The 26,761-nt window shown below is 55.5% G+C and overlaps 4 protein-coding genes across 11 annotated transcripts; 2 read left to right on the top strand and 2 right to left on the bottom strand.

Moving 5' to 3' along the window:
* Positions 1–1,628: 1,628 nt before the first annotated feature.
* On the bottom strand, positions 1,629–5,039 carry FOXRED1 (FAD dependent oxidoreductase domain containing 1). 2 transcript variants are annotated; one of them, XM_075774684.1, is made up of 10 exons: positions 4,792–5,039; positions 4,072–4,310; positions 3,847–3,957; positions 3,631–3,749; positions 3,431–3,525; positions 3,112–3,213; positions 2,943–3,004; positions 2,702–2,850; positions 2,135–2,264; positions 1,629–2,022 (listed from the first exon to the last, which is right to left on the bottom strand). In XM_075774684.1, exons 1-10 carry the CDS (start codon positions 4,928–4,930, stop codon positions 1,663–1,665), a joined length of 1,506 nt encoding a protein of 501 aa, XP_075630799.1. In that variant the 5' UTR covers positions 4,931–5,039; the 3' UTR covers positions 1,629–1,662. The 2 variants fall into 2 exon arrangements, with proteins under 2 accessions (XP_075630799.1, XP_075630800.1); XM_075774685.1 differs by having other exon boundaries at positions 1,667–2,022; positions 2,770–2,850.
* A 72-nt stretch (positions 5,040–5,111) lies between these two features.
* Positions 5,112–11,635, top strand: SRPRA (SRP receptor subunit alpha). The gene is made up of 14 exons (XM_075774683.1): positions 5,112–5,248; positions 5,763–5,846; positions 6,960–7,123; positions 7,234–7,394; positions 7,484–7,637; positions 8,010–8,163; positions 8,490–8,596; positions 8,776–8,894; positions 9,166–9,252; positions 9,343–9,515; positions 9,637–9,850; positions 9,926–10,089; positions 10,205–10,303; positions 10,599–11,635. Exons 1-14 carry the CDS (start codon positions 5,123–5,125, stop codon positions 10,725–10,727), a joined length of 1,935 nt encoding a protein of 644 aa, XP_075630798.1. The 5' UTR covers positions 5,112–5,122; the 3' UTR covers positions 10,728–11,635.
* A 118-nt stretch (positions 11,636–11,753) lies between these two features.
* FAM118B (family with sequence similarity 118 member B) lies at positions 11,754–21,838 on the bottom strand. Of its 3 annotated transcripts, XM_075774688.1 has the most exons (9): positions 21,756–21,838; positions 21,347–21,392; positions 17,555–17,632; positions 15,198–15,450; positions 14,582–14,809; positions 13,332–13,460; positions 12,698–12,983; positions 12,259–12,318; positions 11,754–12,183 (listed from the first exon to the last, which is right to left on the bottom strand). In XM_075774688.1, exons 3-9 carry the CDS (start codon positions 17,623–17,625, stop codon positions 12,170–12,172), a joined length of 1,041 nt encoding a protein of 346 aa, XP_075630803.1. In that variant the 5' UTR covers positions 17,626–17,632; positions 21,347–21,392; positions 21,756–21,838; the 3' UTR covers positions 11,754–12,169. The 3 variants fall into 3 exon arrangements, with proteins under 3 accessions (XP_075630803.1, XP_075630802.1, XP_075630801.1); XM_075774687.1 differs by lacking the exons at positions 21,347–21,392; positions 21,756–21,838 and adding an exon at positions 20,108–20,891 and having other exon boundaries at positions 12,698–12,902; XM_075774686.1 differs by lacking the exons at positions 21,347–21,392; positions 21,756–21,838 and adding an exon at positions 20,108–20,872.
* A 183-nt stretch (positions 21,839–22,021) lies between these two features.
* TIRAP (TIR domain containing adaptor protein) lies at positions 22,022–26,751 on the top strand. Of its 5 annotated transcripts, none has more exons than XM_075774348.1 (7): positions 22,022–22,382; positions 22,514–22,614; positions 24,767–24,843; positions 25,070–25,137; positions 25,397–25,451; positions 25,602–26,201; positions 26,306–26,751. In XM_075774348.1, the coding sequence occupies exons 5-7, from the start codon at positions 25,445–25,447 to the stop codon at positions 26,374–26,376; spliced, it is 678 nt and encodes a 225-aa protein (XP_075630463.1). In that variant the 5' UTR covers positions 22,022–22,382; positions 22,514–22,614; positions 24,767–24,843; positions 25,070–25,137; positions 25,397–25,444; the 3' UTR covers positions 26,377–26,751. The 5 variants fall into 5 exon arrangements, with proteins under 5 accessions (XP_075630463.1, XP_075630466.1, XP_075630465.1 ...); XM_075774351.1 differs by having other exon boundaries at positions 26,347–26,691; XM_075774350.1 differs by lacking the exons at positions 22,022–22,382; positions 22,514–22,614 and having other exon boundaries at positions 24,490–24,843; positions 26,347–26,691.
* Positions 26,752–26,761: the final 10 nt, after the last annotated feature.

The raw sequence follows: 26,761 nt of genomic DNA, 5'->3' as shown, positions 1-26,761 counted from the left end.
GGGGTAATAATGGGGTTAATTGGGGTAATAATGGGGTTAATTGGGGTTAATTAATTGGGGTAATAATGGGGTTAATTGGGGTTAATTAATTGGGGTAATAATGGGGTTAATTGGGGTAATAATGGGGATAATTAATTGGGGTAATAATGGGGTTAATTGGGGTTAATTAATTGGGGTAATAATGGGGTTAATTGGGGTAATAATGGGGTTAATTGGGGTTAATTAATTGGGTAATAATGGGGTTAATTGGGGTAATAATGGGTTAATTAATTGGGGTTAATTAATTGGGGTAATAATGGGGTTAATTAATTGGGGTTAATTAATTGGGGTAATAATGGGGTTAATTGGGGTTAATTAATTGGGGTAATAATGGGGTTAATTGGGGTAATAATGGGGTTAATTGGGGTTAATTAATTGGGGTAATAATGGGGTTAATTGGGGTAATAATGGGGCAATAATGGGGTAAATTGGGGTTAATTAATTGGGATTAATTAATTGGGGTAATAATGACATTAATTGGGGTTAATTGGGGTAATAATGGCATTAATTGGGGTTAATTGGGGTAATTGGGATACTGGGGGTACTGGGGTTGATTGGGGTTACTTGGGGTACTGGGGATACTGGGGTAATTAGGGGTAATGGGGCTAATTGGGGTTAACTGGGGTAATGGGGATACTGGGGGTAACAGGGTTAATTGGGGTACTGGGGATAATTGGGGTACTGGGGTTAATTGGAGTAACGGGGATACAGGGGGTAATTGGGGTAAGGCGCTTAATTGGGGTACTGGAGATAATTAGGGGTAATGGGGGTTAATTGGGGTACTGGGGATACTGGGGGTAATTAGGGGTAATGGGTTAAACGGGGTACTGGGGGTAATTGGGGTTAATTGGGGTACTGGGGCAATTAGGGGCACTGGGGTTAATTGGGGTAATTAGGGGCACTGGGGTTAATTGGGGTATTGGGGATACTGAGGGTTAATTGGGGGTAATGGGGGCACTGGGGGTTAATGGGGATACTGGTGGTTAATTGGGGTAATTGGGGGTAACTGGGGACGCTAGGGGGGCACTGGGAGGTAATGGGGGGCAATGGGGACTGGGGGGGCACGGGGGGGGCACCAAGGACCTGGGGAGATAACAGGGACTGTGGGGCTGGAGGGGGCACGGGGATACTGGGGGATACTGGGGGATACTGGGACCCCAGGCACGGGGCAGCTGGGGACAGGGTGGGCTGGGGCCAGTTGGCGGTGTCACCCCCCCAGCCCCCCCATTTCATCCCCCAGCCCCCCCATTTCATCCCCCAGCCCCCCCATTTCATCCCCCAGCCCCCCCATTTCATCCCCCAGCACGTTCCTTGTCCAGCTTTTATTTCTGCAGGGCACGCTGCCGATCCGCCCAGCCTCCGCGCCGTGCCTCGGTTTCCCCCCCCGCCGTGCCTCAGTTTCCCCCGCGCCGTGCCTCAGTTTCCCCCCCGCGCCGTGCCTCAGTTTCCCCCCCGCGCCGTGCCTCAGTTTCCCCCCCGCGCCGTGCCTCAGTTTTCCCCCCACGCCGTGCCTCGGTTTCCCCCGCGCCGTGCCTCGGTTTCCCCCGCGCCGTGCCTCGGTTTCCCCCACGCCGTGCCTCGGTTTCCCCCCCGCCGTGCCTCAGTTTCCCCCCCCAGCCTCCGTCAAACCACTCCGTCCTCCTGCAGCGGTTCCCCCTCCACCAGCCTCCTGCACCCCAACCTCCGCAGATCCAGACTCTCGTACCGGCCCTTCACCACCAGCTCGGCCACGGCTCTGCCGACGGCGGGCGCGTGTTGTAACCCGTGGCCGCTAAAACCCGCCGCTAAAAATAAATTTTCTAATTTGGGGTGACGGCCCAGCACCCCGTTCCGATCGAAAGCGTTGTAGTCGTAGAAGCCAGCCCAAGCCCCCCGGGGACGGAGCGATTCGAACGCCGGGACGCGCCGAGCCAGCCGCGGCCAGACCCGCTCCTGGAAAAAATCGTGATCCACCGAGAGATCGCTCGTATCCGGCTCGTCGTCCTGGAGGGGAAAAAGAAATAAATTAATTAATTGGGGGTGTGTGGGTGGGTGTTAATTCAAAAAAATAAAATAAAGGGGATAAATAATATAGGGGACCCCCCTCCCGGCTCACCTCGGGTGGGCTCATGCCGCCCAGGTAGTTGCCGGCGATGCCGTCGCGGCGAAAATAAGCGCCGGTGGTGTCGATGAGGAGGGGGCAGGAGAAGCCGGGGCCGTTGGGGCAGTGCCAGGAGAACACGTACCTGGGGGGGGGGGGGGGGGGGGCACCCCCAGAAATAAAAAAAATAGGGCTGAGGGGTTCAGGCTGCAAAGATGGGGGTTGGGGAGGCTGGGGGGGGGGGGGTGTCCCCCAAAACATGGCAGAGGGGTTCACGTCGCTCCCTACGGATCGGAGGGTACCTGAATGCAACCCCCGCCCCCCTCCCAAAAAGAAGCGCCACGGGGTTCATCCCCCATCTTGAAGAGGGGTGCTGGCGCGTGACACCCCAAAAACCAGCACCCAGGCATTCACCCCCCAACCCCTGAAGCCGGACGGTGCCGGCTGCCCCACCATGACACCACCCCCCCCCAAAAAAACCCCCAACCCACCGAGGCGTTCGCCCCCAACAGAGAGGCGATGCCAGGCTGTGCCACCCCCCCCCCCCGCGCCGTGAACCCCCAAATTCCGCCCCCCCCCCACCTCTTCCTGGGCTGGATGGGCAGGGGGGGCTCGCACAGCACCCCCGGCAGCCCGGCCGCCCCCAGCACCTCCGCGGCCCAGGCGCCGGCGGCGTTGACCACGATGGCGCAGGCGACCGGCTGGTACTCCAGGCTGTCCGGCATGTGGATCTGGGGAGGGGGGGGGGAAACAGCATCGTGGGGGGGGGCACGGACACTCGTGGGGACCCCCCTGCGTGGGGCGGGGGGGCACGCGCACTCACGTGGACGTATTTGATGCGCGCGGTCTGCAGCGACACGGTGTCCTCAGCCGAGGTGACGAAACCTGGAGGGGTTGGGTTATTTTTTTTTGGGGGGGGGTGGGGGGGGTGGGGTGTGAGATTTGGGGTCCTGGGGGGGGGGTGTCCCGCTGTGTGTCCCCCCACTTCTCACCTCGCACCTCCCCGGAGCAGCTGTGGACCCCCAGGGATGTGGCTTTGTACCGGAAAGCGTTGAGGAGGGTCCAGGGGTCGAACCAGCCTTCATCCTCCAGACCTGGGGGGGGAAACACACACACACGGCGGGGGGGGGCACTGTAGCGTGACACCCCCCCCCCCAAAAACACCCCCCCCCCCAATATTGCTGGGGGCTGGACCCCCCCTTCCCAAATAAAGCCGAGATGAAGGATGCACCCAGCAGGGATGGGGGTGAAGACGGGGATGGGGGTGGGTGGTGAGGGGGGGTCCCCACGCCCCCCCCCCCCCCCCCGTACCGTAGGACGCCACGGCCACGTCCTCCGTGTCCATCCAGGGGAATTTTGCCTTCAGCTGCGCGGGGGACAGCAGGGCCACCTGCGCCCCTTCCTCCCTGCCGGGGGGTCGGGATGAGACACCCCCCCCCCCAAAAACCACCCCCCCCCCCGGGGGAAGAGGCGGGGGGGGGTGGGGAGGGGGTCGCGTGCGTGCCCCCCACCTCTGGAGCCGGACGGTGGCCTCCAGCTTGGCCGCGCGCTGCGGGGGGGCGAGGAAGAGGTACCCCGAGGGCTGGAACTGGATGTCGATGGGGGGCTCGTTCGGCACCCAGAGGTGCTCCTGTAAGGGGAGGGGCACCCCGGTGAGTGGGGCTGGACCCCCCCCCAAAATTAAATACTCACCCCCACCCCCGCCCCCCCAACCCAACCCCACATACGTTGATGTTGCGGAGGAAGCTGGCGGAGAAGCGCGACATCTGGATATTTTCCCGTAGGGAAAACTGCTGCCGGATCCCCCCCACCGACAGCACCGTGGAGGCGCGGGAATACTGGAGGAGAAGACACCCCCCCCCCCAAAATAAAAAAAAATAAAAAAAAAAAAAAAGGGGGTTCGGGGGGGTCCCCGAGGCCGTCCCCGCCGCGGGAGGGGGTGGGTGTCTCACCGTGGGGTCCCTCTCCACCACCAGCACCCTCATGCCGTGCCGCCGGCCCTCCAGCGCCTTCAGCCAGAACGCCACGGACCAGCCCACCACGCCGCCCCCCACCACCACCACGTCGGCTTCCTCGGGGGGGCGCGGGCCCGGGGGGGTCCCCGGGGGGGTCCAGCCCCCCGCCCCGTGCCCCAAAGCCGGCAGCTGATCCCTCAGGGCCTGACCCAGGCGGCCCAGCCCCCGCCCCAGCTCTGCCGGTAGATGGGGGGGGGGGGGGGCTGCCAGGGCTGGGGGGGCACAGCTGGCAGCCCCCCCCCCGGACCCCCAGGTCCCTCTGGGACCCCCCCCCAGGTCCCTCTGCATCCCCCGGGACCCCCAGGTCCCTCTGGGACCCTCCAGGATCCCCCAGTTCCCTGGGTGCCCACCCCCCGCCTGGCCCCTCGGGGACCCCCCCCAGCACCTCCCCAGCCCCTCCTGGGTGCCCCCCCCGTTCCCTGGGACACCCCCCCACCCCCGGGGCCCCCCCCAGCCTCTCTGGGACACCCCCCCCCCCCCCCGCTCCTCCTCCAGTCTCCCCTGGGTCTCCTGGACCCCCCCCAGTCCCCTCCGGGACCAGCAGCCCCCCCCCCGGGACCCCCCCCCGGACCAGTCCCTACCCGACCCCCCCCAGCGGCCCCGCCATCCCCTGCACCCCCCCAATTCCCACCTATCCCCCCCCCCCCGGGCTCTCACCGCGGAAGATGTCGGAGCCGAGCGGGGCCGCGGTGCGGAGGGGGCGGCCCGGTGCCCCCCCCGGGCCCGGTGTCCCCCCCAGGGCCCCCCCCGGGGCGCCCCCCCCGCGCGGGCGCACCGCGCGCCCCCAGCGCAGCATGCCGCTTGGCCACGCCCCTCGCCACGCCCCCTCCGCATAAACCACGCCCCCTCCTCGCCATTCGTCCGGCGGCGCCTCGCCCCTTCCCGTCTCTCCGCCAATGGGCTTGCGGCGAGTAGACGACTTCCGGCGGAAGCGCGGGGGGCAGTGCGACGTGTGAGCGGAGCCGGGCCCGGCGCCGCCGCCGCCGACATGCTCGACTTCTTCACCATCTTCAGCAAGGGCGGCCTCGTCCTCTGGTGCTTCCAGGGCGTCCGCGGGCCCGCCGCCGCCGCCACCGCTCCCGTCAACGCCCTCATCCGCTCCGTCCTCCTGCAGGTCCGCGCGGGGCCGGGGCGGGCGGCCGGGACCACTTGCCGGGGGGGGGGGGGGGGTGGGCGCGACCATCTGCATGGGGCGGGGGGGGGGGGAGCGGTTGGGTAGGGACCACCTGCCGGGGGGGGGTGTGTGTGTGTGTATGGCTGGGCGGGACCATCTGCCGGGGGACGGGGGGGGGTTGGGGCCAATTACCTGGGGAGGGGGGGAGTTTGGGCCGGACCACCTGCCTGGAGAGGGGCGATCAGGCGGGACCATCTTCCTGGGGGGGGGCATGGGCACGACCACCTATCGGGGGGGGGGAAATCATCGTTTGGGGGGGATGGATGAGACCACCCGCATGGGGAGGGGGGAGGCACGGCTGGGACCACCCGCCGGGGGGGGACGACGGGGGACACCGACCTGTATGGGCTAGGCCACCCGTGCGGGGGGCCGGGCCACTTTTGGGGAGGGGAGGTGATGGGGGGTGTCTCCTCGCTGCTGGGCCCCCCCCCATCCGACGGTTCCTCTCCCCTAGGAGCGAGGCGGCAACAACTCCTTCACTCATGAAGCCCTCACGCTCAAGTACAAACTGGACAACCAGTTCGAGCTGGTGTTCGTGGTAAGCGGCCTCCCCCAGCGCCCCCCCCCGGGGCACTGCAAAACCCCGAGGGAAGGGGATTCCCCCAAAAAAGGGCTGTTGAGGTGCGGCTCGGTCAGAAAAGCGCCTTCCTAAAACCTCACGGAGAGCCGCGGCCGACTTGGCGAGGAGGTTTTGTCGGCGCCGCTTGGGAAAACGAGCGGCTCACGCCTCGATAACGTGAAGGTTTTTCCTGGCGCGGTGGTTTCTTCCTCCTCCCCCTGCCAACAGCTGCCGGCGTCGACGTGGGGGAAACCGGGGCCCGGCCAGAGCTGGTGCCGGTTGGGAAACGGCAGGATGGTAATCGCCGAGCCGTACGTTAGGGAAAACCCGCCGCGAGTTAGCGCCGACCTGTTTTCAGACCAGAGAGAACAATTAACAGCTGGTCACGGCTTAATCAAGCGGATGGTTTTATTGCTGGCCTCCCAGAACTAGGTTAGCTCCTCCTGGCGCAGGGTTTTGGGGTGTGAGGAGGCACCACACGGGTGTTGGCGTCCCCCAGGGACGCTTGGCGGGTGGACGTGGGTGTCTCTTGGTCACACACTGCTGCGCTAGCCGTTTAGTTGAATCATCTGTGATAGAGTTAAAACTCATTAAACTTCAAATAAAAGGCTGCTACATCCTAATAAAACTTCTTACTTTGACCAGATCTACTTAAAAAAAAGCCAGAAACGTGTCATCCCTTTTACTTTAGAAAATATTTTTAGAAAATAATTAATATTTTAAATTTAATGAATACATTTTCCCTTTCAGTCTCCCTTTATCTCTGCAAATCCACACAACTGGCGTTGTGTACCTCAAGATAAGCCAAAGGCTTTCTGCTCTTTCACTACGTGTCTTTGTTGCTGTGAAACAATCGACACGTTTTTATCGGTGTCAGCTTTAAAACTAAGCTCTGGCCTGTGCCATTTTTTTTTTTCCCCTCCTTTTTTGGGTTTTTTTGAGAGCATATGAAGTACCTGAGAGGTCAGATTAGAACACGTAGCCTGAAGCCTGCCGAAATTAAAGAACGGAGAGGTTTTTGCTTCCTTGCGAGCTAGATGCTGCGATGAAATGACCTGAAAGAGCTGATTTCCTCACTGTGCTTCTTCGCAGGTGGGATTTCAGAAGATCCTGACTCTAACTTACGTCGACAAGTTGATAGACGACGTTCATAAGGAGTTCCGAGACAAGTATCGCAATGAGTTCCAGCAGAAAGGCACCCTGGGCCTCCTAAACGGCACCTTTGATTTTAAAGACGACTTCATGCGCCTCCTCCGGTAGCTGAGCCTGATTTTTCGCTTGAGTTTCTGTTTAAAGCAGAGATAGACGGGAGGGTGTGTGGGGGGGTAGAGCTGGAATTCAGGCTAACGGGCCACCATCCCCACAGGGATGCAGAGGAGAGCAGTAAAGTGCGAGCTCCCACGGTAATGAAGACGTTTGAGCAGTCTCTCAAATCCCAGAAGACTGTCAAGTGTATGATAGAAACCCGAGGGGAGAAACCAAAGGAGAAAGTCAAGAACAAGAAGAACAAAGGTTCCAAAAAGGAGGGTGAGTTGATGGGAGAGAGATATGGAGGGGGAAAAGAAATATTCCCGAGGTCTGTGTCCCTGAGCTCGCGTCGGGGCTCTTCCCATCAGGAACTGAAGCTGTCGCAGCGCCCGGTAAAGCGTCTGCAGGTGACAAGCAGCCCTCTGCAGCCGGAGACAGGGAGGAACTGACCAAGGATGAAATCCTGCAAAAGAACCGGGAGGAATTCTTCAAGAGACACATGAAAGCAGGGGAGAAGTCCAGGTGGGTACCGAGGATGCGTAATTTCCATTTTCCTTGTTTTCCTGCTTGCTGGGAAGACCGGGAAGAGGCACGCTGGGGGTGCTGGAGGGGGTGATAGAGCCGGATCCGTTCCCTGGGAGAGCTCCAGACCTCCCGTTGGTGAGACTCTCACCACGATCAAAGGGCAGCGGCGCATCGATGCTTGGCTTGAGGGGAAGGTGGCCTGATCCAGGGTTAAAGTTCAGATAAATAAACTCTGGAGACTTTGAATCACCCCGATTTAGCTTGAATTTCTGCTTTTTTGGGTATCCAGGCCTCTTATTTTCATAAAGAGGCGATGGCTGCTGCTTCACCGCGCTGAACAAACTGTGGTTTTTTTGGTCTTTATTTCAGCAAATCTCCGAAGCCTGATGCTCAGAAGGAGAAGGGGAAGAAGCCCCGAGTGTGGGATCTGGGGAACTCTAATGCCAAAGTACTCGATTACAGTAACTCCGCTACCAACGGAAGCGCGGAGGCTTGTCCCGTGGAGGAATTTGACCCCGATATAGTAAGGAAAAGTCAGGTCGCGGTGGTGTTCTGGGATCAGCTGGGTGTTGCAAACCCAGCCTGGTCTCCACGGCTGGCTGAGAAAGTTCTAGAAACGCGGATCATGGTGCCCAGCCCGTAAAGCTGCTGCCTAAAGGCCATTTTCACCAGCTGGAAACGGCACTGGATGGGGTCAACTCGCTGAGCCCTCGTGGCAAAGATCTCTGTGGAGCTGCCTCCACCGCTAACGATAACCGCCGTCGCTTGCCTGTGACCGCGGAAGCGGGCAGGGGCGATGATGGTAAGCGCGTGCCGGTTTTCAGGGTGCGTCTTTTCCCCCCCTCGCAGGCTCTAGGGGATCGAAATCGGGAGCCCGGCCGCCTCTACGACCTGGAGTACGAGAGCGATGATGAAGCTGAAGAGGAGAAGGTTATTCAGAACCCTTCGAAACCCAGGTAGAGGCTCCTGCTTGTCTTGATTTCTTTTCCGTAACTCCCAGTCTAACCAGTAACGCAGTAGTGGGGATAAATTGGTGTTTGTTAGCTGCGCGGCAGGCTGCTTTTACACCTGGTCGTTGCGTGCCCTATGCATCTCGCTCCTCGGACCTAAAGGTAAGTCCTCTGCTTCTCTGCAGCGCCAAGAAAGGCGGCCTGGGGGGCATGTTCGGCATGCTGAGAGGTCTGGTGGGCTCCAAGAGCTTGACAAGAGAGGACATGGACCCCGTGCTGGAGAAGATGAAGGATCACTTGATCGGTATGTCCGGATCTGCTGGTTTGAGGTGGTTCCCCGCGCTCCCTCGGGTGGGCACTGGTGCGGGGTTGTCCCCATAGTGCAGCCTGTTGTTGCCAAGCCGTGGTGGGTTCCTGGGGAGCCCTCACCAGCACATCAAAAGGGGGGGCAACAGTCTAATCCAGCGGGGATCCCACATGCTGACTCCATCCTCCCCTTGATGCTGACGTCCAGCATGCATCACCTCCTCAGCAGCGCCAAATCCGTTCTCTCTCTCTCTCTCTCTCTCTCAAAGCAAAAAACGTGGCAGCTGAGATTGCCGTCCAGCTCTGTGAATCGGTGGCTAAGAAACTGGAAGGGAAGGTGATGGGAACGTTCACCAGTAAGTGAGCGCGTGGCCTCACGCCTGTGGTTTGGGGCTCGGGAGCGTTCCCCAGGAGCTGACAGGTTGTCTCCATCTCCTCATCCCCAGCGGTGACCTCGACGGTGAAGCAGGCCCTGCAGGAAGCTCTCGTGCAGATCCTGCAGCCCCAGCGCCGTGTGGACGTTCTCCGTGATGTCATGGATGCCCAGCGTCATCGCCGACCCTATGTGGTCACTTTCTGTGGCGTCAATGGCGTCGGGAAGTCCACCAACCTGGCCAAGGTAGGACACAATTCTCCTGGCTCTGTGGAACCAAGGGATGAGGTCAGACTGTGGCTGCTAACAGACTTTTTTGGGTTTGGTGGTTGTTTGTTGTTTGGTTTTGGTTTGGTTTTTTTTCCAGATCTCATTCTGGCTCATCGAGAACGGTTTCAGCGTCCTCATCGCTGCCTGCGACACCTTCCGTGCAGGAGCGGTGGAGCAGCTCCGCACCCACACCCGTCGCCTCAACGCCCTGCACCCTCCGGAGAGCCACGGTGGGAGGACCATGGTTCAGCTCTACGAGAAAGGCTACGGCAAGGACGCCGCGGGGATCGCCATGGAGGCCATCTCCTATGGTAAGTGGAAAACCGGAGGTGGGAGACGTCGTTTTGGGGGAGCGTCCTGCTTAACGGCGTCTCCTCATTCTCCAGCACGGAATCAGGGCTTTGACGTGGTCCTGGTGGACACGGCCGGCCGCATGCAGGACAACGCTCCCTTGATGACAGCGCTGGCTAAACTCATTGCCGTCAATGCTCCCGACCTGGTCCTGTTCGTTGGGGAAGCGCTGGTGGGAAACGAAGCCGTGGATCAGCTGGTGGGTGCCGAGGGTTTGTTTCCTGAAAGACTGAGGGGGGAAAAAAAAACACCTTTCTATAGCTTTTAGTGGAGATTTGGACAAATACGTTTCTCTGCTCTATTTCCTTCCTCAGGTCAAGTTCAACAAGGCCCTGGCTGATCACTCCATGGCCCAGACGCCACGGCTCATCGATGGGATTGTCCTCACCAAGTTTGATACCATCGATGACAAGGTAAGGAGCTTCGCGCTGGTGACCGCAGCTGGAGAGATGGGAATTGCCGAATGTGGGGCGCTTCTGCGCCATCCCCCGCCACCTTCTTGTGTTTAAGCCATTTAAATGCAAAAAAATTTAGCGGTCTGATTCCCACGTGCATGGAAAACGGGGCCGTGAGGTTTGTACGCGTTACCACAGCAGGGCATAGAGTGACCATATAGATCCAAGGCTGAGTATTTGATCAGTTTTGGCGCGCTTCCCCGAGGAGGTAGCGGTGGATTTGGAGGTTAATGGTGCTTGCTGTCCTCCGCAGGTTGGTGCCGCCATCTCCATGACCTACATCACGAGCAAACCCATTGTTTTCGTTGGTACTGGACAAACGTACTGTGATCTGCGAAGCCTTAACGCCAAGGCTGTGGTCGCAGCGCTCATGAAGGCCTAAAAAAAAAGAAAAATCCACCAAAATTGCTGTTTGCCGATGTCAGAGAAGAACATGCTTTACCCCGTTACCGACTAGTCTTTCCCGTGTAGTGCAGAACAGAATGAAGGGATAACCGGTGCAAGGGGTTATTTTTTGGGGGATAAAACCCCTTTTATCCAGCAAAAAGCCCTTCCCCTGGCTTCCTTCTTTCTGTTTTAAGTGACGCAGGCTCCCTGGAGGGGAGGCTGAATCCAGAGCTTTGTATTGTTCATGCTGCACGGCGGGGGGGGGAAGCAGCGCAAGGACCTGCTGTGCTTTTCGGGGGGGGTTGAAGGTGGGTTTTTTTGAACTGCTTTTGATTTTTAGACCAGTTTAGAGAAGACAAAGGCATGACTTTGGCAGGAGAGCTGCTGCTTGGCAGCGGCAGCATAAAATCTACGTCGCTGCTAGTGGCAGCTCTACTGAAGCTGATAAACCAAAAAAAAAACCCCCAAAACGGCAGCAGTGTGTGCTGGAGATGCTAAATTGCCTTAAAGTCCCCGTTTCTGTTGTCGCCGGCGGCAGGGTACGTGGACACCACGTATTTGGGCAGAAGCCGGAGAGCTGTGGCAGCTTGGTCCGATAGTAATGGTGGAATGAAGGCAGTGTGTCCTTGCCTGTCTCCTGCCTGCTAGCCTCAACGTTATTTGCTAGTAAAAAGGGAAAAAAAAAAAATTTAATACTGGAATCTGATGGTGGCTGCTTGCTGCTTCCTGTACCCTTCTCCCCCCGTCGAGTGCCTCCGATCCCGGTCTGAAGTGCTACACTGAATAATACAAAACTCTCTTGCGATGTCTTGTAGCTCTGTATCGCAGATGTGCTCTAGTGCAATAAATCGAATGCTGTCTGCTAAGAGACATAATTTATATGAAATAAACTTCATAATTTGTTCTCCTTGTATAAATAACTTGCTGCTAGCCAGGATGTGTTTCCTCCTCGGGGAGGGAGACAAACTCCTGCCTGGGTGAGGTGTTTGAGAGGGCTTTTCAATCACACACCAGCCAAAAGTTAAGTGAACAGGCCTTTAATACAAGCTTCAACATACAAAATACTGTACAGTATAAAGACAGGACTAGAAAACTAGAGCTTCAAGTAAAAAAAAAAAAAAAACTGCTCAAGTCTTGTGTTTTTAATTGAAAGTACAGAATACAAAAGCACTAAGTATGAAATTAGAGGAGGCTGCGGCCTCGATAAAAAGAATTAACTATGTTAAACTCCCAGTGTCTGCGTGAGGAGGCTCTGCCACAGCCTCTGGCTTGTGCCCGAAGCGTCCCAGCTGCTGTGCCACCCACGGCAGCACGCTTCCCTCCTCCCCTAGACCAGTCTCAAACCGCGCAGGCCTGCCTGGGGGCTGCTGGCTCAGGCTTAGGCCCATCCTAAGGAGTTCCCCCGCTGCCGCACAGCTCCTGGGGCGAGGCTGACGCTCAAGCGCTGCATCCTGTGGAAACGTAAAGGCAAAGTGGGAAAAGGGGCTCGAAAGGGCGAAGCCTCTCTCGGCTCAGGAGAGTCTTACCTTTGATCTCGGTGTGGGCAGCAGCAGAGCCGTTCAGCTGTTGTCCCTCCTTAGGCAGGCCTAGGAGAGAGCAGAGAGCAAGCACCGGGTGGGAAAGGAACCCCGAGGCGTTGCGCAGACACGGGGAGCCCCTGCACGAGCAGCAAACATTAAGCTGTGCAGCACGTGTGCGGTAGTTTCACCCAACAGGCTTTTTTTGGCTGGGTTTTACCCTCAGAACATGTGCTGGCAAGGTTCTGGGCTAGCAAACTCACTGCTTTTCCCCACTCTCGTATGGTACAGCATTAGCTCAGGCCGAGGTGCGCAAAGGTCAGCGAGACCAAACGGCAAGACTGAAATGCCCTTTCCTTTTCCCACAAAGGGAATAAACAACCGCAGCCGCACGTGAAGAATAACGTTTGGATGCATGAGAAGCAACAGAGCTGTTTAACCGCTATACCTGTTCGTCCCCGCGTGGCGATCTCACTCGTCAGCCTCTCAAAGTACTCGGGCAGGTCTGCATATTCATCTCCATAGGAAATCACTTTGATCCCTTTGTCCAGCATGTTCTCACGGAGCTTCTTAAACTCATCCACGTCTCCCCTCCGGACGAGCATGAAGTGCTCCAGGTCCGACTTGTGCTTCACAGCCTCTAAAAACAGGGCCTGAAACGTGGTGTCATCAACAGTCCAACCACAGCCCAAGAACAGGAATGACTTATTTTCATACAGCTTCTGAATCTCTCGCTTTAAAAAAGGGAAAGACGTTCTTAGTCAAGGCAAGCTTTATCTTCGCAAGGCACAAGAGACAGCATCTGCCTTATCACTGATGAGACTCTTCGGGAGTGTCATCGTTCAACCAGCCTAAACACGAGCGCAGTGAGATGTTTTTGCAGGTTAGCGGGCTATAAAATCCATCCCTCCTATTTAACAAAATTAAGGGCTGTCCCACCACCCTGTGTGAAACTCAAGTCTTTAAACTCAGCCGAGTCTACGCCCGGTTAACATAAGGGCATGCCAGGGAAGCGGGAGATGTATATACACCGTATATACATATAACATATGGGACCCTCAAAGCGTGCCCCCCTGCCTCACCATGACCTCTGTGTTGCGCAGCACGTTCTGGTACCCGGCCGGGTGGAGCACTATGCCGCTGGGGTTGGTGTAAACGCCGTGGATATGCAGGACGCTAAGCTTCCTCTTCTCTTGCGCCCACTCCAGCACCTGCGCAAAAGAAACCCTTCCAGAAATGTCGGCACGGCCCACAGCTACAGCCTACGGCACTGCTTTGGGTCAGCGCTTCAGCCGAACGGTGAACGTGATGGGAAGACCCCAGATCAAGGCACCAGGCTCAGCAGAAAAAGGGGGAAAAGGCTGTAAATAGTACATCGGCATGTTTCTCAAGCCTACAAAGTTTTATTTCTCGGCCCCTCTAGGCCCTGAGAAGATCTGAGGGAGCTCAACAGCTGACCTTCATTTCAGAAAGCCACTTCTGAGGCTCTCGGTTTACTCCTGCAAAGCTTGCAATAATTAGAATGCTTATTTGTAACGCTGTAAGTACTTCCGGCCACATAGATTAAGAGGCCACGCAGGAAACCTGGAGCACAGAAATGAGTCAGAATGGAAAGAGACCAAGTACTGCCCAGCACCTACACGTGGACCAGTAAAACCCACGGTGGAAAGATGAGGCGGGCAAGTGGCAAAGAGCTCAGGCTTCGAGAGTCTCATTTTCTGCCTGACCGAAAACCTGGGGTAAAAGGAGGGAAGCTTGCGTGAAGTGAGCGACTACAAATACAAGACCATGGCGGAAGAAGCCGGAAAACACACGGAGTGACCCAGCAGGAGCCACCCAGCCATTTCAGGAAGAGGACTCGGGGTAAGGGGAAAGCCTCGAAGCCTACAGCCCCGAGAATGCTCTGCCGCAGAAGGGACTCAGCAGCACGCTGTAAAAATAGAAAGGTCAGCTTTGCGTCTCGCCTGGAGTTTCCCCGTCTTGGTTAAAAACATCAACCCAAGCCTTATGTGGAAGCAAAGCTCGTGGGACTTCAGCAAGGCTGAGCCAGAAGGTTCAAGGATGGAGATCAAAGAAATACCAAGCTTAAGGGCTCCTCCTGAGCAAGGGATGTCAGCCAGCAAGCACAGCATTTCAGAAACAAGCCTTCATCTTCATTCCTCTGCTCACTGCCCCAAATGGTCAGAGTCTCTGCTTGGAGTTTGTCTAACGTCAATTAAATTACTACAAATAGTACAACCCCCTTACATGGGCGCCAGGGTGCATCCTGCAGCTGCTACTGTCCTGCGTTGTCCCAGCTCAGCCCTGACAAAAAAATATTATCGACATTTACCTTCTTTTCATCAGTCAGGTCAAGAGACTCCAGATGCTTCCCCTGGTGTGCTGCATACAGTTCCAGCAGGTTATCAAAGTTTGTGGTTAACACAAGTGCCCCGTTTTCCATTAAGTGAAGCACAGACTGAAGCAGCTGCTTCCCAGAATCTTCCATTTTAGATTCCAGGTCATCAAACACCTCGTATAAACAGTCTTTGAAAAAGGTTGAGCGAACATTGCTTGTGCGCTGAGAAGTGGAAAGAGATTAAGATCAGAGTCGGGCTTCTTTTAACGCTTTGTGCCGAGCGACTCGATGAAAAACTACCCACGTATTTCTCGAAGACCTCCGCAAAGCTACAGGTCCTTGCAAGGCAAAGACAGTGCAGTTACTGCACTGAGGTGGGTCCTCCCTCCCCAGCGTACTCAGCGTGAAACACCCCAAAAACTGGTGTCCTCGGCAGAGTTATATCTCAGGAACCCGACACAGTAACTGCACTAGTGGTTCCTTGTAGACAGAGGAACTGTTGGAGCTAGAGGCATGGCTGGAGAACCAAAGTTGGCTATTTCCAAAAGCCAAATCCTATGCTCGGAGCAGGGGACCGAATATTTATATACAGTGCTACAAGCACACTCACCGGAGACAGCTTCTGGATGAGGTCATGGGCAACGTGAACCAAGTTCTTGTCTTCATGGAGACACTTTTGAAACCGTTTGCTCTCTTCGTCTTCCAGGAGATCAAAGTCAATAGCAGCATCCAGGAGGGCCTGGATTAACCCTTTCCAAGACTTCAGTGCTGGGACCTGGGGAGCAACTGCCGCACTGATTCCCGTCCCGATCACCAAAACAAGTTCCCGAGGCTTCTTGGTTTTGAGGCTTGGCAACAGCTTCCTGCAAGAGGAGAAAGCAGCACAGCTGGTACCAACATAGACAGAAGGATGCCTCAGGTCATGGAACATGCAGACCGAGGACAAGGGAGGTACCTTCTGCCTAAATTTTGAATCAACGCGTCCATTAAGGTCCCCTGATAAACAGAGGGTGAGAGGCGCAGCTCGGTGTTCCTTAAAGACAGCGTGCAGCTCCGCAGATCAGCATCACAAACGCCCACAGTGACAAGGTACGTAGTTACAACATATTTGGCAATCAAGTCCATTACTGGGGAAGTCGACACTGCCCAGGAATGCTTCTGAAGCAAAACTAATTCAATTAAAAATCTGGAGTAAGGGAGGTCTTTGTTAACAATAGCTACCTGGAAGCTAGCAGAAAGGCTGGAGACAGCGGAAAAGGTGTGATGAGCAAGAGGGAATACATTATCAATGGTTATAGAGACACATACATACCCTTCACGTACTGAGACAAAGCACCCATGGGACCCCCACGCAGGGAGTGAGCACAACCGTGACTGCTCCTGTTTAAACAAGGTGCCAAACGGGGGGCTGAAGACAGCAGCCCCTTTTACCCCAGCACAAAAAGAAGGAAGTGAAGGCTTCCTCCCAGAGCTCTGCCCTGGAGAGGACCTCCCACCCCAGCCCCTCTTTGCTGAGACCACTCAGCTGGACGTTGCTGTACTAGAGATCCAGAAAGCCCTTCCCAGATACGCCTGCCATGTAAGCGGGATGCTTGAGACCAATCTTTTGGAAGCCCAGATGACACAGAGTGTCTCACGAAAGAGCTGTGGGGCTATATTCTCCTTCCTCCTCCTCCCCTCTTCCTTATTTTCCTAGCTTTACACCCGCATGGTGCTTTTAAATTTGATGTTTATTATATATTAAGTAGATGTGCTTCTCCTTGCCTGGTGTCAAGCTGCTTTCCTGAAGCAGGGCACCGGCCGTAGCTTCCCAGAGGATTGGAGCAGCAGCTCATTTGGAAGGAATGTTTATCTGCAAACACGTGATATTTAGCGAGAAGGGGAAAGGAAACTGACACCGCACAAATAGAGCTTTGCGTTCCCTCCATTACTGCCTATGAAAACAGAGGAGTTAACCCTTTTCTTAAGGAGCTTTTCACAGTTAGTGGCGATATATGGGTTTTAATTTTGGGACTGCAAGCATCACACGCAAAGAGTTAGTATTCATGCTAATGAGCTAGTACAAAAACACAACCAGAAACCTAGGGACTGAAATCCAAAATAATAACAAATACCTGAGTCTTAACGTCCCATGCGACATCTCTGGAAGAGGCATTCTGTTCCCACACTGATAAACACGCTTGTTTCTGCCCTGATACCCTGAGCAAGAAAAACTAATCTCCCAGCCTCTTCTCTGTTCGTTTCACAGTCACTGGACCAACCCTGAGACCAGGGCTCCCTCACAGAAACTATTTTCCAGCCCTCCATAATTCATAAATAAATCAGATTAGTGGAAGACAACTCCCTAGATGGATTAGCTGCTCGTTCAAAGACGGCGATGCCTTAATTTCGGAGGCCATGCTAGCGCAGCAGCCATGGTACCGACCGTAGATGGAAAGAAGGGTGGGTATGCCCCAGGTTAGCGTCATGCTCCGGTCCGGGTAAAACAACCTACTGATTACTCCGGGGAGTCTCCAGAGTGCAATTATTTAGCCTTTACATGCAGCAAAATCATACTAATTTGAGCCTGTCCTCCTGGGAACTGGCATCCAACTGAAGCGAAGAAGCACGACCGCCACACCTGACACGACCCTACGCGTGGCCAGGACCCGAGCTAAAACCACAGAGACAGTACAGTAAAACCCAGCTTTCTGTGCAACCATGCATCCTGCCTTAGGGGTTTTAAAAAAAACAAACAACAATACAAAAACCCAAAACCAGCAGCAAAGTACATTCTGGGCGTTAAGGCCTTTGTTCCACGCAGTGCAGGAAAACAGGGCACGGCTAGAGACAGCGCGCTTTTCTTGGGTCAGCAATCAAAACGAGCGCTGGAGCTTGGTGCCAAGTGTCATGCGCTTTAAAGAACAATGCAAGGTTACGGAAAAAGCTCTTATTAGAAGGAATTCACTGGAGTATAATTAAATTTACCTGGGCTTTTTTGCAGGTGGCATTCCATCTTCCAACAATGTTTCTTTACCCAGGCTCACCGTAGAAGCCATCCAGTTTCTATAGTAGACAAATCACCACAAGCAAAGTCACTACATATACGCAATACGACGTGGAACAGACTGCAGGTTTTTGTCGAGCCAGCTTTTCACGGGTGGATAAATACTGGGTTTTGTTATCTCTATGAGATCACCTTCGGGCCAAGAATTGTGCTTTTTTGTTTCTGAACTTTGCCCCGCAGCTCTCATCCACTTCCTTAACTTCCTTTACAACGAAACTCAATAAAATCATCAGGCTGTTTTGTACAAAACCGGTGCCGGACCCTTCATTTCACCTTGGCCTTTCGTCTTTGCCTGTTATCTCGGAGCAGGCGCTCCCCCCTTTCCAAGGCGATGCCTTGGGAAAACAGCGGGAGGGAAGAAAGACAAAAAGATTTTTGTCGGCTACAAAAAGCCACCGAGAGCATTTCATTCTCTGGTGATGAGAGGATTATTCAGCCTACCACATGTCTACAGGCAGTGGGACGTGACCTTAAAGCCTGCGGAAAAGAATTTATACATCTGAGAACTCTTTCAACAGTGACATAAAATACAAAAGGTCTGCCAGCACACGGTCCTCTCCCACCCTCCCTCTCCAAAATTAAAAAGGAAAGAAAGCAGACAGAACTGTTCACCCTGATACGTTTTTTCTTGCCAATGTCGCAAAAAGTCCAGCAAAAATTCTGGTAGGCTTTTGCCAAAAGAAAACGCCACGCAAGAGCTGCTGGCCCAAAATCACAGGGTTTTTTTACAGGTTTCCCAGCCTCGGTGAGATCTGAGCATTTGTTCTGCAAATGAGATGCTGGCGATGGCTTCACGGCAGCAAAGCAGAACTGACAGGTGAAACTTACAGGTATGAAACCTCAGCTGTGCTGCAGATGTTGGCAGGGATCATTTAAGAAGTCGTCCTAATGATCTAGGTAACCGTCACCTTTCAACGGTGGATAGTGAAAACGGGGCACACCGACCCATGGACAGTCAGATACAGTATGCTTGCCAGCCTTTCATTTCTGACTGCTTCTGAAAGCTCTGTAATTATCATTACAATAATAATGTCATTGTAATAATAATATATTATAACACCTCAGGGAGCTGGTCTTCACAACCAGCCTCCCGAAACACCACTTAGCATATGCTGCCCATTGCCTCAAATAATCAGACTTTTACTTCACTGTAGAGCCCAGATTTTGGATAAAAGTTTCAAACGCATTTAGCAAGCGAGGAACCAGGCTCCGGCTGACACCTGCTCACACCTCCCGGTTTTACACGCCCCTCACTCGCGCAGCCCTGAGCCTCCTCCACCGCACGCTTTTTTCAACATCATGTTTTTCCAACCTGCCATTGAGTGCTGCTCTGACAACGAACCTCCGCAGAGTCACGCCTCCCAAACACCTGCGAGCATCAGGCCAGGGGGTGAAACGTTTTGGGGAGTTAAACAGCCGGAAAAACACCCGGTCCGAGATGGTGTCTCTCGGGGAGGCAGGAGGACATGCAAAGTCAGGCCGTAACATCAAACTGACCCCGAGCAAATACAACGAAGCACAATCAGTATAGAAAACATCACAGGGGAAAAAAAACACTTTTTTTTTTTTTTTCCTATTCAGTAGGGTAAAATCATCATTCTGGATTAGCTGATTCTTCTGGAAGAACAGGCTGCTTCCACGAAGCCAGCCAGATTTTAATTAACGGTACAAGGACACTTTAGATGAGCTAAGGACTAAAGCACGTAACCTTCGTTAACGGGAATATTTAAGGAAGTTTGTGTAAAGCAGCACGCTGAATTCCCACTGCTGTCCAGATCAACACCCCCCGAGGCAGCATACCTAACAGCCAAAGGTAAAACCTTCCCCACTTTCTCAACCGGCTTAGTTTACGCACATAATTTAAGTCGTTATTAGCTTTAGGCTGCCAATTATCTGCTAATCACAAATATCAAGCCTGTTTATAAACTCCTACCTGGGCCCTCCCCTGTTTTGCTTGTACACCTGCCCGCATTTAGCTCATCTTACACATCCGCATTACTTTAAACAGCAGAAATAGTCATCGACTCAATTTTTAGGTGCCTCTAAAGCACGAAAGACACTTCAAAAGTAATTCTGAACTTGGGTAAAAGCACCTTGTATAATCACAGTTACTGAGAAATGGTTGTCTAGTAGCATGAACTTCAAGCTTCATTTTTATTTAATGCAGATAGGAAAAAACCCCATCAGAAATAATGTCTAGTCTTCTCCTGTCTCTAAAAAAAGTGCTTATTTCTCTTAATAATTCTCTTAATTCAGCCAAGAAACATAAACCTCTAGATTTTAGTCCCAGGGAGAAGCTCTGGTCTCCAGAGGGACAGATCACACCGGCACGGTCGAGGTAACCGAAATGAAATAACATTACCTCAGAGCGCGGCACCACCGCCGCAGGGAAAAAAGCACCAAGGGGACCCTGCAGTACCTGGCCATGCCGTGAACGCGGGTGCCATGAAGGAGAGGGAGCGACGGGCACTTACAAGATAAGAAGCGTCTCGCTGGTCTTCCCCCTCGAGACGTCGGGAACTTTCCAGCTATTTAGACTACAGGGAGTCGGAGAGAGTGTAAACATCAAACTCTGTGGGTTCTTGGCTTGACCGCTCCGTTCTCCTGTCACAGCGTGGTCTCTCATCACCTTTATTAATGGCTCTGTGCTTATACAGAGTCCCTGCACAGGTTTGCAGAGTTCTCCAAACTTCTCTTCTTGCCAAAGAAATCAGTTAATGTACCCTAAAGCCCTTGAGGTACAGATTTTGGCAAAGAACCGTCATCTTTAAACGATGCCCAAGTTACCAACGCTGAATAAACCTAACCACAACAATTCTGTAAGTAATATAAAGACGCAGCCAGCTGCAAAAACGCCCGAAACACAAAGACGCATCCCAGCTAAAACCAAACGCCTAAACAAACCATACGCCAAGTTGACACTGAGGCTCATACAGAGTATATATTTACAAAATCCTTGCCATAACTCTAGGAAATACGACTATACTGCTCAGTCAACGTCAGACCCCCGCCTGCAGAACCACCCTGGAAAATTTATGAGATGTTTATCTCCACCGACTCATCCTCAAAGGAGATGGGGAAGTCACTGCGGATGCCCTGTCGTTGTCTCCACACTCAGCAGCTAAGGCACAAGGTAAAGCTATGCCTGCACGTTAGACTTGAACTTTAAAGTTTAAGGAAAGCAAAAACTGTGGGGGCTCCTCTGGAACAGCCCCCTCAAATTATACAAAGGAGCAAGTGCAAATTCATTGCTACCACCGGTGGGGTAGTTCACATCTCCTTTTTAAACTGCTTTAAGATGTTGGGATAAGACCAACGTTCTGTTATAGTTTAAAACCTGTTATGTTTCCGCTAGAAGAAGCCGAAAGGACGTTAATGAGTCGTCCCTGGCCGATTCCCAATTGGAGCAGGCCCACACGGTTCGTAAAAACCGTCCTAGAAAGGGATGGGCTTGAGAGATAACGGCGCAAGGAAAACAAGCCCTGCTTCTGTTCGCGCCGACGTCACGAACACAAGATTCGGCCTTCTCAGATGCAAGTAAAAATACATCAGAGGTTTTTATTTAACAACGAGGCTGCGGGACAGCCCTCGAGCAGGAGACTCTGCAGAAAGAGCTGGCTTTCCAGGAGTGTTTCTGGAAAGGAAAACGGGCCGGACATGCTGCCGGGGAGGAGTTTGCACCTTCAGGGATGCCCGGCGCCTCGAGGCCTTACCTTTCCTCTCCACTGTGCCCCCTCCTCGCCCCCTCTCACGCTAAACCTGAGGGAAAAGCAAGAACACGGTGTTTCAGCAGGCAGGGAGGGGGCCAAGGATCCTTCTCGGAGACAAGAAAATGTTTTTTTCGAGAGGGTGACGGCGCGGGGGAGCACACAGAGCAGCGCCGCTGAGGCGAGTCTAGGCCCCAACGCCCCCCCGCCGCCATCAGGCGGCCGCCCCAACCCCCCCAGCCCCCTCGCCCTCCGCCGGTTCCCTCGGGCTCACCGCCGATCCCCTCGCCGCCCCCCCGGGCAGCCCCCCCCCAGCCCGTTCCGCACACGGCGGCCCTCAGGGTTCCCCTCATGGCGGCCGCCTCCCCCGGCCCGCCGTCGCCATGGCAACGCCCCTCAGCCGCCCCGCACGCACCTGGCGGCGCGCGCCCGCTCCCATGAGGAGACGTCCAGACGCCGCGCCCCGCGCAGGCGCCTCACGCCCCGCCCCCTAGCGTGACGACAGGCGGAGAAACGGGCAAGGATTGGCTCGCCTCCTTCCACCCCGCCTTCTTTATTGGCTCGTAGTGAAAGAGGCGGGACTATCGCTTTTCCACCGGGGGAGAAGAGGCACTTGCGCGAGAATTCATCCGTGTTCTCGCGATGTTTCCCGCAATATAAAAGGCGGCGTGCGCATGCGCCTGGCAGCTGCGGGCTGTGCGCGGCGGTTTGTGTGGCGGCTGTCTGTCAGGCAGAGGTGAGAGGGGCCGGGGCTCGGCCTTCCCCCCCCCCCCCCCCCCGCTTGAGGGAGCTGCTGTAGGCTTGTGGGTGTGACTGTGCCCTGTTACCCCTCAGGGGCCTTTCTTCCTGGAGTTCTTGCCTTCAGCTGGCTCTCTGCTTGGGTTTGTCTCCGTGCCGGGGTACCTCCAGCCCCGTGAGGTAGTCAGAGCAGTGCTCGGTCTCGCCTGGCCGCTGGAGTTCTGCGCGAAGGAATTTGGGCGTGTTCAGAGGTTTTCAGGAAAAAGAAGCTGTTCTCTGGCTTTGCATTGGCACTATAAATAAAGTATCTTGATGGTGGGTGTATTTAGAGGCGAAATTTTCCTTGTTCTCTCACCTGAGCACCTTTCAGGGGCTGGTTTTGACCTTGCCTCACGCTTGTCTCATCCTCATCCCGTTTCCTAATACTCTCCGCAGGCAATCGAGCGATCCGCAGGCTTCCCCGTGATGACCAGCCCGGTGACACCCTAGCTGAACCGCGCTTGTGCTGCCCAGGGATTCCAGTGTGGTGCTGGTGGGTCAGGCGTGTTGCGAATCAAGCTGCGCTTTCTTAATTCCCCTGCTTCCTTTAATAATGATTATATTATAGCTGAGGCAGGGGTGGAGCTTGATGCAGCGGGGTGTTGCCCCTTGGATTTGCAGGGCTGAATTCGCCGCTGGGGCACTGTCTGGCAGCTCTGGGGTTTCCAGGTGGGGCTGACTCATGTGGGTGCCTTGCCCTCCTTCAGGGCACATCCCTGGGTGAGGAGTTGATTTTTAGGGTGGTGGTAGCAGCAAAGTTGTCGGTCCCAGGGCAGGAGAGGGAAAAGGATTAAGTAAGGGAAGTGGTTGAGCAGAATAGGACAAGTGATGCCTGACCCTGGCTGGCAGCTGCCTTGGTGTCCCTGTGGGGCTCAGCACTGTTTAGTCTTGGGCTTCTTCCTTCAGGGTTTGGCCATGGAGGGGCTGGCTGGTGGCTCCTGCTTGGTGCCTGGAGGAGAGGAACGCAGCGGGGCTGGCAGTAGGGCGTGGGGGGAGCTCAGTGTCCCTTGGGGGATTCGTTACCTCTCTGGGTGAGGGCTACCTTCATGCACCCCGGGTTCTTCTCGCTCACTGCCCTGTGCCCCACGATGGGCCGGGACTAGTGGGTGCTCACCAGGCAGCCTGCACAGCCCGCAGCACCTTCCAGGGCTCATAGATGTACTCAGTGGAGAAGTCCTTGAGGACGGGGAAGGATTTCCTGTGGCGAGGGTTCAAAGCCACGGGGGGAGACCACCCGCTGTTTCATGTGGCTTTGGGTTTCCTGCCTACTGGACGTATGCCCTGTCCTGATCCATCTTCTTGCCAAAGGCGATGGGCGAGTAGATGTTGAAGTGTTGATGGAAGAAGGTGCTGCCTGACAGCCACAACCAGTTGCTGGTGTGGAGGGACCAGTCCGTGTCCTCAAAGACCTGTGGGACACTGTGGTGGTGTGGGGATGGGGTGCCCAAGAGCCCAGTGGGTGTTGGGGGGCATTTCCCAACCCTCAGCCCTTCTTCCTGGGAGACCCCAGCTGGGTCGTGATGGTGTTGATGAAGGGGTAGCCCATCTGGCCCCAGTGTGGGGTGCTGAGGTTAAGGGGGTGTTTTTTGGGGGAGTCAAAGGACTTGGGGCTTATCCCCCGAGGGAAATACCTCCCTCTGGGTGTGTGGTCTACCCCATGTAGGTCAGGGGAGCTTTGCTGTGGTTCAGGGTGAGGACTCTGGGGAGGGACACTCGGCACTGGGGCTGGATCGCCTGTACCCTGAGGGATGGAGCCAGGCACCCACCTCTTGGTGTCATGGAGGGTGTGGGACACCTCCCAGGTCACCTCCACGCCATGCTGGGCTGCCAGCTCAGCCACGGTGGTGTCGCACTGGTGAGCGCAAGGTTTGGTGTCCACCTCGAAGGTTAACCACATCATCCCCAGGCATGGAAGAGATGGGGGACGTGTCCTCCAGGCAGCCCCGCACCACGAACAGCCTGCCACGGAGTTGGGTGGGCACAAATCCCCTTAAGACCCCCCTAGATTCCTTGGGAACAGTACCAGGAGCCCATTTCCCTCAGGCTCCCATCCAAGTCCTGCAGGGTATCAGGGATGAACTGCGGGGCATTGGTGCCTGCCTGGCTGCTGGGGGTGCTGAGGGTGAAGAGTGGATGAAGGTGACTGTAATCGGTAAATTTAACTCATAAAATAAGTGGGAGCAGCAGAGATGGACCCATCTGTGTCTGGTTATAAAACCAGGGAGGGAAATGGGTCCGGGCGTGCTGGTGTGTGCCGGGGAGGGCTGGGCGTGGTGACAGCCGGCCAGTGACAGCATCTGGCTGGTGGCGGATGTGGGAGGGAGGCCCGAGGCCCGGCTGGCTTCCCAGACCCGTGGGATTGTGGCTGACTTCCCCTGCCTGTGCTTCCGCGTGCCCAGGCGGAGCCTGGAGCTGCTGGCAGCTTGGGGGGGTGTCTCAGGGGGCCGGGCTGCAGAGGGACGGGGCAGCTCCTCCGCTCTGGGGAAGCTGGTGGGTGCTGCCGTTGTCCCCCCGCACCCTGCGGCTGCTCTGTTGGGAACCGCTCCCAGGTGGGGAAGCTGTAAGGATGGATCAGCCTTGACATTTGCTGCGGATCCCATTAGGCTCCAGAGTGAACGTGCTGTATCCTACCTCTCCTTTCCCGCCTAGGTGATCCCAGAAAATCCTCCTTCTAGAACCTCATGCATCCCCCTTCCCTGCTCTGGGGCCTGACTCCTGCATCCCAGGTAGGCATCCCCCAAATTTCTCCCCCCTCGTTGTTCACTGCCCACGCTCGTCGTTCAAGCCACACTCAATCTTTTTCCTATTACATCCCAAACTGCGCCGGGAGCACGGTGCCGAGGCATTGGACGTGGCGTGAGCTGGCGAGGGATGGGCAGGGATCACACAAACCATCTTTGGTTTGCCAGCAGCTGGTCAGTCCCTGCGGATCCCTGTTTTTTCCCTCCACAGGATCCTTCCCTGGTTGCTGGGAATGAGGGGGTCTCCTGCCCGTCGGTTCTCGGCCTTGCTTGCTGCAGGTGTGTATCTCTGGTGGAGAGAGCTGGTACCAGGCAGTAAAAGTGCAGGCAGGCGGGCTGCTTGAGGTCAAAACGCTCCTTCCCAGCAAATTTTGGGGAGGGGGATGCAGAAAACTCTGCCAGGGGTGATTTTTGGGGCTGCAGGTGAGCACCCCGGAGCTGCGTGTCCCTGGAATAAACGCTGCTGAGGCTGAGACCTGCCGCAGAGCAGTTCCCCCTCTCCCAATTTATTTTTTTATCCCTCTTTTTCTGCTGGCAGGAGAGGTTTCACGCCAGCGATTGGCAGCTGAGCAGCGTTCTGCCTGCTATGGCCGGTGAGTCTGGGATAAACCCTCTGTCTCTGTCCCCTCCATCACCAGCATCTCCTCCCCACCAAAATGCAGGGGTGCCCACGGGTGTCAGTGATGGCTGGGGTGGTTTTGGGGGTGCTGAGCCCCCCCCAACCTCAGCCTCTGACTCTGCAGGCTGGTTTAGGCGACTCCTGCACAAGCCCAAACCCAGGTCATCGGAGAGCAGCCTCAACACCATCTGTTCTGCTTCATCCTCACCTTCCTCATCCTCTGCCGAGAGCTCCGACTCCTCTCCTGGCACGAGCTTGGCCAGATCCATCCGCCCGTCACCCGTTTCGGTGTTGGACATCAACGCTTCGGGCAGTGCCCGGTGGACTAAGAGCTACGACGTCTGCATCTGCCACAGCGAGGTGGACCTGGAGCTGGTGGAGGAGCTGGTGTCCTACCTGGAAAGTCAACCCGAAAGCTTCCGTTGCTTCCTCCAGCAACGGGATGCCATGCCGGGAAGCGCGTTGATGACGGAACTGTGTGACGCCGTGCAAAACAGTCACTGCTGGGTGATGCTCATTACTCCCGGCTTCCTCCGGGATCCTTGGTGCAAGTACCAGATGCACCAGGCGTTGGCCGAAGCTCCGATGGCCAACGGGCGCACCATCCCGGTGTTGAAGGACGTGGATCGGAAGGATTATCCCAGGGAGCTGCGAAACCTTTACTACATCTACATGGCGCTGAAGGAGAACAGCTTCAGGCAGATCAGAGACACCGTCGTGCGCTGTGAGTACGCCGTGGGATGCCGGTGAAACGTCGCTCCGGTGGGGCAGACACCGCGGGAAGGGACTGGATTCTGTAAATTGATTGAAATAGCTGGTTTTTCTTAGATGAATTGGTTGCTAATGGAGCTTGTCTGCTGCCTCTGCAGACCTCCAGGAGCTGTGCCGGAGCTCCATGAGCAGGACGGAGTAGCGCCGGGAGCGGGCGGACGCGTCCCTGCCGGCATTTCGGAGCTGCTGCTGCCAGATCTGGATGTGGCCGTGTCCTCGTGGACCTCGGAGGTGAAGCCGAGCTGCTCGGATCCGACCTGGGCCACCCGTGGGGGACGTCTCCCGTGGGTCCCCGCTGCTCATCGCGCAAACACTAAGCTCCCAGCTCTGGGGGGTCCGGGGGGTCTTCAAAGCTTCTTACGACGGGTTCCCCCCAGTTCTCCATAAACTGACGTGGTGCCGGGCTGCTGGCAGGAGGAGGGGTGCCAGGTGCCGGTGGTGTCTTTGCATTTTCAGTGTCCCAACAAACCCGTGTAGAAATGTAAAATTTGTGGGTTTTTTTTTTTTTTAACC

This window comes from Balearica regulorum, chromosome 23 (genome assembly GCF_011004875.1).
Source record: "Balearica regulorum gibbericeps isolate bBalReg1 chromosome 23, bBalReg1.pri, whole genome shotgun sequence".
Classification (NCBI taxonomy): domain Eukaryota; kingdom Metazoa; phylum Chordata; class Aves; order Gruiformes; family Gruidae; genus Balearica; species Balearica regulorum.
This window is presented reverse-complemented; position numbering and strand designations above follow the sequence as displayed.

Excerpts from the sequence above, each read along its gene's own strand:
- FOXRED1 (XM_075774684.1), bottom strand. The coding sequence starts at position 4,930 with ATGCTGCGCTGGGGGCGCGCGGTGCGCCCGCGCGGGGGGGGCGCCCCG. Across the intron at positions 3,526-3,630 it reads GCCACCGTCCGGCTCCAGAG|GGAGGAAGGGGCGCAGGTGG; the intron begins GTGGGGGGCACG and ends ACCCCCCGGCAG. Across the intron at positions 2,265-2,701 it reads CCCATCCAGCCCAGGAAGAG|GTACGTGTTCTCCTGGCACT; the intron begins GTGGGGGGGGGG and ends CCCCCCCCCCAG.
- SRPRA (XM_075774683.1), top strand. The coding sequence starts at position 5,123 with ATGCTCGACTTCTTCACCATCTTCAGCAAGGGCGGCCTCGTCCTCTGG. Across the intron at positions 7,124-7,233 it reads GACTTCATGCGCCTCCTCCG|GGATGCAGAGGAGAGCAGTA; the intron begins GTAGCTGAGCCT and ends CCATCCCCACAG. Across the intron at positions 8,895-9,165 it reads GATGAAGGATCACTTGATCG|CAAAAAACGTGGCAGCTGAG; the intron begins GTATGTCCGGAT and ends TCTCTCTCAAAG.
- TIRAP (XM_075774348.1), top strand. Across the intron at positions 26,202-26,305 it reads CAGAGACACCGTCGTGCGCT|ATGAATTGGTTGCTAATGGA; the intron begins GTGAGTACGCCG and ends GGTTTTTCTTAG.
- FAM118B (XM_075774686.1), bottom strand. The coding sequence starts at position 20,259 with ATGAGAGACCACGCTGTGACAGGAGAACGGAGCGGTCAAGCCAAGAAC. Across the intron at positions 15,451-17,554 it reads CCACCTGCAAAAAAGCCCAG|GAAGCTGTTGCCAAGCCTCA; the intron begins GTAAATTTAATT and ends CTCCTCTTGCAG. Across the intron at positions 13,461-14,581 it reads ACCTGACTGATGAAAAGAAG|GTGCTGGAGTGGGCGCAAGA; the intron begins GTAAATGTCGAT and ends TCTTTTGCGCAG.